Raw genomic sequence first — 8,089 nt, forward strand, 5'->3', positions numbered from 1 at the left:
TGTGGCCTGCAAAGCCAAAATATTTTGGAACTATTGACTTAACTTTTTTTCTAAACAAACTGTAATCACTGGCAGATACGTAGAATTTCTTATTTACTGGTATGCTAGTCTATACTCCATTGCATATTAATCTCTCTTGCAGGACCTGAACAAGCAACTTAATTGGTTAATCTTAATTTGTTCTTATCAGAATAAAACCACAAATCTCTTCGCTAATGATATGTTTGCTTTTGAACTTTTATTGGTCTTGTGCTATGTCTAGTTATGGACCTGATCCCTTGTCTGCACTCCGTGATTGACTTCAGAGGAGTTTTGCCTCTGCACAGCCAACTACGCAGATATCTAGGATGCTCAAACTCGAAACTTCAGTAGGAGTTTGGGGAGTGAAAGGACTGCAGGCTAGACTTTTCTCCTAGTAAAGATTACTTTGGCAACAGGTACAAAATAAGTAATGCTTCAGGACCAGGGCACTCTGATGGGATAAATTAACAAAGAAAAGTAAATTTATACCAGCTGAGTGTCTGGCCCAACACATTCTGAATTACGCAGTCAAGGCTTTGTTATTCCTTTATCTTAAAATGTGGAGTCTACAATATAATACGTAGAATGGGGCAGTAGGATATTAAACACAATGAAGTAAATTGGGCTCACTGACTGCTTGATGGCAAGTGTTTTGTACTGCCTTTAAAAATACATAGATTAAATGGAAATTTGAAAAGACTTCACTAGCAACCGGTTTGGGACTTATGCTTAAAGGAGACTATCTAGGCAAAAGAAGCAGAAATCCAGAGAAAGTTTTCTGCGTAGTAGATGAATTTGACAGGTTTCTTCTTTAACTACACACTATCGTTTTTTTTTCAAGTTACAATATTCACTAATAGCAATTTGCCGGTTTTTAAAGCCAAAATGATCAGTGCAAGTGATGACCGTAATCTCTTTTATAATAACTTCCATAAACACTCACACTCCAATTTTTGCTTCACACCAGACAACCCCTAGTTACACCAACGCGCATTTTACAGCCAGCCCGATCTGAAGACCTCAGCCAGTGGACAATGAACACCATGTCCAGGTGAGGTGTTCTGACAGTTATTTGCCTTCACCGCCAAAATAAGGAGCCAGATTTCCACTCTGACTCTTTCTATCTGTGGCATCTCAGCCACTTGCTCTGTTGTGAATTTGACTTAACTCTTGCATTTTCACCAGAAAACTTCGAACAAGTACTCAGTACCTTCCCCACGTTGTTCCAACCACCTAATTATTTGCAGCCAACACTTCCACCTCCGTTTCCCGAAAATCCCGCAGCTAAACAGGGCGCCGAAGCGCGGCGGAGGCGGGCGGCGAGGGGCGCACCGCACGCGCGGGCGGCAGCAGCCCCGCGGCGACCTGCCTTCCCCCGCCAAAAGGGCGAACTCGGGTGGGGTGAGCAGCGGCCGTGCCGAGCCGTGCCGAGCGGAGCCGAGCACCTGCCGCCGCGGGCTGCCCGCCGCGGCACAGGACAGCAGAGGTCGCCGCCGGCCCGGCTCTGGCCCGGCGCGACGCGCACCAGGTGCCGGGGCAGGGACGCGTGGAGGGGCGGCGTGAGGGGGGCGGGGGGCGCTCCCCGACCGTCTCCCCTGGAGGGTCCTGCCCCCCCACCACCCCTGCTGTGCCCCCGAGCCGGGGCTGAACCCCTCCACCCGCGTCCGTCGGGGTGGGCAGCCGCGGCTTGTGAGTCCGCGGCTGCCAGGGGTTAAAGGAGTGGGTGGGAAGTGATGGGAGGCTGCGGAGCCCTCCCTTGCCAAGGATAATAAATCGGATGCCCTGACATGTTTTACTTAGCCCTTAGTGCTCCCTCACTGCGCGGCCGTGGGGATGGGAGGGCTGGAGCCCCGGTCTCTTTCGTCCTCGGCTCCGCTTTGGGGGCACGTTAGGTGAATCGAACCTTGTGTGCGGGAGGCAAACCGTACAAAGGAGGCTTTCAAGGGCCAGCCGTGCCAAGCAGGGGAAGGGAGCGAGGGCTGAGCAAAAAAAAAAATTAAAATAATAGTAACCCCCCCGTCCCCTCCCTGAGGAAGTAACTCAGTTACTTCTCGCTGATTAAATGCAGGCTGCCGTGTTTTATGACATTTCCTCGGTATCTGCAGCTGTCAGGGAAAGAGGACAGGCATGAGTAGCCCTTCCGCGGTAGGTGCGCAGAAAATGCCTCCCCTCGCCAGAAACGGGGACGGGTCCTATGCAGGCGGCATCGGGTGCGCGTCCCGGTGCGTCCCGCTGCCGCGTCCCGCCGCCGTCGGCGGCTCCTTGCGGCGCCCCGGCGGGGGGCTCTGCCCGGCCGTCCGGCCGGGGAGGGGGTGGGGGGAGGAGTGGGTCACCGCGGACCCGGGTCCTCGGAAGTGCCCGGTGCTGCCGACCGCCGCCGGAGCCTCACGCCGGAGCCAAAGCCCGCCCGCCAGCCGCAGTCCCCGGCGACCTGGACAGCGCCTTCCCGAGGGGGCGACTCGCTCCTGCCTCGCTTCTCTTCCTGCTCCGGTGCCGGGGGACTCTCCTCGCCTCTGGTCTCCCACATCGCGTCCTCCGGACGGCAGCGCCCGAGGAGCTGCTGCCAGCACCCCCTGGGTTCTGCCTCTCGCCCCCCGGCCCTCCCGGCTCCCTCTTGCCGCCACCCGGGACCCAGGCGGCGTTGGGCAGGGGCTGGCTAAGTCAGAAGGGACGAACGCCTCTCATCCCACGGGATTAAAAAACCAAAAACACACAGACCAAAAAAAAACCCAGACAAACCAAACCATAAAATATCAGGGGGCATAGCCCCAAGGCAGTGCCGACGGATGACCCAGTGGCTTCCCGGACAGTGCCACCGAAGTGACTAGTGACGAGCGGAGGCTGGAAGCCAACGGGCCGGGCAGCGCCGCGACACCCCAGCCCCCCACTCCGCACACCGCCGGGCGCCAGGCTTAACCCGTAGGGGTGATCTGTGCTGCTGGTTCTTGGCGTGGGGGCTTCTTGACCGCGGTGGAGAAAGGCGCTCAGGGCATCATGGCAAAAAGTTACCTGTGGTGTCATCGCGCCTTCCCTTTAGGAAGTGGAAAGAGCTAAGAAAGGACGTTCCCCTCTACCAGACATTAAAAGATAAAGAAGCAGACGCAGGTCTTCCCGAGGCCAGCTCTGCTCACTCCGGTGAGGTGAGAGAGAAAAGCAGAAAGAGATCAAAAATCGCCTTCATCCCTCCAACTCAATGAAACCGCCTGCAGATCCGCTCGGCCGCGCCGCGGGCGCCGGACTTGCTTCCCAGCGCCCTCGCCCAGGCACTGGGGGCACAAGAACCCCCCGGACAGGTGAACGGCACAACGAGAGGAAGCAGAAGTTATCAAAGTATAAATCTCGTCGCACTTACTTCTTCCCTGTCGCCGTACCCTGGAGGCGTGCTGGCTGCCAATGTATTCCATAAAGTTCAAAGTGATAAAAAACCAAGAAATCAGTCGCAATTGCATAGTAACCCTTTGAGAGTTCGACTTCTCCTTTTCCTTCTTTTTGTCTTTCCTTTAAAAAAAACACAATAAACCGGGGTGGTAGGCGGCAAGGGATGAACACAGCAGCAGAAATACCTGCACTGAGATCCAAAGCTGGGCTTGGCCGGCTTGATGGTTTTTGCCTTTTTTTTTTTTTTTTTTTTGCCTTTTTTTTCCTTCCTTTTTTTTTTTTTTTTTTTTTTTTTTCTTCCTTCCCCTCCGCTTTTCCTATTGCACTTTCCAACCGTCCGCCCCGCTACCTGCCGCAAACCTCAGAGGGGAGTCAGCAGCGGAGAGGAGCCGAGCAGCCGCCGCCGGGGTCCATGCCGGGCCGGCGGCCGGCAGCATGTTGTGGGGGTGCCGGGGTGCGTGCGGCTGTGCGCGCCCGTGCGTGCGGCGGGCGGGCGAGGTGCCGACAGGACGGATGGATGGATGGCGGTGGGAGAAGAGTGTGCGAGGGCGGGAGCGGCGGGGGGGCAGGAGGAGGACCCAGCCCCGCCGCCGCCGCTCCGGAGCAGCCGCGTTCTGCGCCGCGGGCACCGCCAGCCGCCGGGCGCAGGTGGGCCGGGCCCCCCCGGCTCTCCCGCCCGCCGACCAGGAGCCCCCGGGCTTCATGCGGGAGCTGCTCCGGAGCGGGGCCCCGGGGGAGAGGCCGCGGGGCGGGGCGGGGCGGGAGGAGGCGAGACCCAGCGCCCCGGCACGGCGGGGGGAGGCTCGCCGCGCCCGGCCGAGCCCCCTCGGGGCATTTGCGCCCGAGCATCCTCCAGCGGCGGGGCCGGGCGGGGGGCGCCGCTCCGTGCCGGCCCCGCGGCTGCGCTGCCCCCCGCGGCGGGGTGGGGCGGGGCCGAGGCCGGGGCCGGGGCGGGCGGTGGGGCTCCGCAGCCTGGCTGGCAGCCCCGGCCCGGAGGTCTCCGCTCGCCTCCCCTCCGCCGCCGGCCTTCCTGGGGACCCCGCGGAGCTGCCGCTAACCCCCGCGCCCCAGCCCCTCTGTTAGGGAGGAGCCCCCCCCACTTGCCGGGAGGCCGGGGCGATGTGCTCGGCCCCTTCCCCGCCGAAGGGGACACAGCGCAGCACACATATTCCCTCTCTCCCCCCCCCCCCCCTCCCCCCCCCCGGTTCCTGAATCTGACCCCCACATCCCTGCTCAAAATGGAGATGGGGAGATGGGAGGGGGGGGGGGGGGGGTGAGGGGTCTCCAGCCTCTCCCTCTCCTCGGGATTTTCTCGGTCGTTGCCTTTCCCCCCCGGGACAGGCATTTCCCGGGGTGGCTCCTCTGGCGGGACGGGGCAGAGCAAAGCCGCGTGTCCCGCCGGGGCCGGGGCCGTCCCCACGGCCAGCTGGCAGCCCGGAAGGTGCGGAGCTGGGCCGCGGGCCGGGGTCGAGCCGAGCCGAGCCGCAGCCCCCCGGGGGTGCCCGGAGCCGCCTCCCCGCCGCCGGCGGGACCCTCATCAGAGCCCCGGCAGCAAAGGCGCAGCTCGGTTGCACCCAGGCGAAGCACGGCTGCCTGTTTGACAGAAGGGTATCGCGTTTCATTTCAGGGGCAAGGGTTTCTTTTTGGGGGGAAGGGCGGGGGGGGGGGGGCTAGAAAGGGGGAGGTGAGGCTGGTTCGGGGAAAAACGGGCGACTTCGCTGAGCCCTTTCGTTCTTCGCTTCTTATCTCAGTGGCTGTCGCTGGGATGAGAAAGCAAGCCGGTAAAACGGCGCTGATCGCATCAGGAACCTCAGTGGTGTGAGGCGCAGCCACTCTATTTGTAACTATTTTCCTCAGTCTCTCCCCCCGCTGCCCCTCTCAGAGCTGTTAAATATCTGTACCATAAAATGTGGGGGATTTAAAGGTCTGTGGGAGGCTCCCTTTGAAAAGGACTCTGGGGAAAGTCTTCCTAATCCAGGATACTTGAGCCGGATGGGGTGGGATTGCAGAGAGGCATAAAATAAGAGTCATTTGGCAGACAAGATGAGGGGCTACACGGACATGAAGAAAGGACATTCGCCCCGGTGTTTTGTTAGAGATTGAGACTTCTTGTGTGCTAGTGCATGTGTGGAAACTTCTGAGCAAGCCAGGCAAATGGCATAAATAAAGAAGACTGCAGAGAAAGGATGGGACACGTGTGTGAGCCAACCTCCAGCCAGCCAGCCAGGTCGCCTGAGCAGCATTAGCACCAGTGGACAGAGAAAGCATGTCAAAAAATAAACGCTGCATGAGAAACATAAGGAAAACATTAAACAAACGGGGAATGCACTCCCTCTCCTTGCCCTGACAAAGCATGGCTGAGAAACTCTGCTTACTGCCTCTCCAGCCTCTTGCCTTCCATGTGTCCCTGCTACAGCGGGGACGTGTGAGGCAGATGTGCGGGAGTCAGTCCCAGGGACCATGCAGGTCACCCAAGAGCCTCGGCAAAACCGATTTGTGGGGTGTGTGCTGACCGAGGGCCAAGCAGAAGGGCAGGGTATTATGCATGAGTGACCAGCGGCGGGGGGGAGAGGTCGCTTATTTGCTGTGGAAGAGGGGCAGAGGCATAGACCGGAGAGAAAACAAAAGCTGTGCCTTGACTCAAGATGGGATCTGAAAAGAGGCAGGGCGAGAGGACGCTGGAGAGCCAGGTTACCCCCGCAAACCAGCTCTGTTAGGTTGGAAAAAAACCACCCAACAACAATAACAAACCAAACCCATAAACAGTTACTGCCGTTCTGCGATAAAAGGAGAAGATTTATATTGCTGAAATGTGTGGAAGGAGCTTGTTCCAGAGCAAAACTCTGGCGTGCAATTCTCTGTTTATGTCGCTCATCCCGATGAGATATCGGTGGCAAAGTTCAGGCTGACATCAGCCCTGGGGAGGCAGAGCCAGCGGTCCGGGCCGGGCTGCGCGGGGCCACGCAGCTGCGTGTGGGCCTGCGGCCGGTGGACTGCCGGCGTCGGGGGGGATCTGGCTTCCAAAAAGCCTCCTCTCGCCGGGCCCGGGGTCGTGAGGAGCCAGCAGCAGCGCACACGACGGAGGAGCTGGATGTAGTATTTCCTTGCAACCGAAATGGATGAATCAGAAACAGCTCCCAGGGTGGTTTTGTGCACCTCTTGGTTTTGGGGCTTATTAAAGAGGGTGGAGAGGGGGAGGATGGCCATGTTGTTGACGGAAAGTCAAAGATGTCTGAGCCCTCTGTTTTACTGAACTGCATTAAAAGCAGCAGCAGGAGACTGTAAAATCAACTAGGCACTGGTTTGGGTTTTTTTAAGAAAATAATAATTTAATCAAAAAGGAATAGTGTGTGGTAGTTCCACTATTGCAATTACTGCCCAGCAGTTTCTCTGTGCAACTTCCGTAGCTAGGAAATGTTAATTTCAGTTTTTTGAATAGCTAATAAATTGAGGGGGAAGGAACGTAGCCTCAAGGCAGTCAGATTATATGCAAAATAAGATGATAATATTCAATTAATAGCTGATATTGTGCTTACTTAAAATGGCACTCCAGTCATAAAAACTAGCCATGTGAACAGGACAGCTGAATGCTAACCCTTTGTCATTCTTCTCTAGACTGGAAATAGTTTGTGTAAGTGAACAAAAGGGTCACTAATTTGCCTTTTCAACTTGGGAAACATGGTAAAGAAATAAAGGCCTTGGATTACTTCTGATACATAACTTGAAAATGAAGCATACTGTGTCTGATCCAATATCCTTGTTTTTCAGGTGCTGCTCAGGGTGTAGATGGCATAGGTCCGACTTCACCACCAAGGAGGCATCCACAGTAGCATCCCCACAGACCTGGGTCAGTAATGTCCACTGAAGGGAGAAGGGTTAGAGCACTGAAGCAGTTTACTCATCTTGAGTAAAGCTTGCACAATCTGACACGTTCACTATTTGTTAAATACCAACAATATTCTTGGTACTACACAGGACCCCAAATCATGACAGTCTTTGCCCCAGATTTTTTTTCCCCTGTACAGGCTAAGAGGCAAGCAGAGTGGGCAACGCATGCAGAGAGGCACAAATACATAAGAAATCACCCAAAACACACACACACACATACATATATACACACACATAAGTATGTGTGCGTGTCTGTGTTACTATTTTTTTCCATGTTTCCCAACCTGACAGTTGTTACATTTCTCTCTGTTTCCTAACATCACCCATTTGCTCTTTAGCCACATTTAATTTAGGAGGTTAATCTTCTGTAACATCATGAGCATTCTCAAAAGCTGTTAGTATCACAAACAGAAGATTATAATTGCACAGTCTAAATAAATGGTGTGATGAGAAATGCTTTACTCACAATGTTGAACCTATAAGAATACATGTACTTTTTAAAAAATAAACTGGTTCCTAAAGATCCAGTCCAATATCTTTAATAACATCTTTATGCTTCAGATATTTAAAAGATGTAATGGCAGAACACTAATAAAATGTGCAGTAGGGAGCAATCCTACCCTGGCAACAAATAGACTAGATGACCTAATTGATTTTTCCCATCTCCGACTTGTGCAATTCTGTCATTGTAATAAAATCCCAGTGCAATCAAAGTCTGCAGGATCAGGCCCTAAATTAGCATGTTGGTCTGGACTATCCTTCAGCCTGGGCCGGGTCCAAAGCCTGCTGCTGTCAGCTTGAC

The 8,089-nt window shown here is 55.2% G+C and overlaps 1 protein-coding gene across 1 annotated transcript in view; it reads right to left on the reverse strand.

Annotated features, from left to right (window-relative positions):
- RSPO3 (R-spondin 3) overlaps positions 1-3,470 on the reverse strand; it is a 62,153-nt gene extending 58,683 nt beyond the window's left edge. The window contains exon 1 of the mRNA XM_086461244.1: positions 3,374-3,470. Coding sequence (XP_086317370.1) covers positions 3,374-3,470 — 97 coding nt within the window. The remainder of the gene's footprint in view (positions 1-3,373) is intronic.
- Between the last annotated feature and the right edge of the window lie 4,619 nt (positions 3,471-8,089).

The sequence above is a fragment of the Leptosomus discolor genome, chromosome 2, assembly GCF_034619465.1.
Source record: "Leptosomus discolor isolate bLepDis1 chromosome 2, bLepDis1.hap2, whole genome shotgun sequence".
NCBI lineage: Eukaryota > Metazoa > Chordata > Aves > Leptosomiformes > Leptosomidae > Leptosomus > Leptosomus discolor.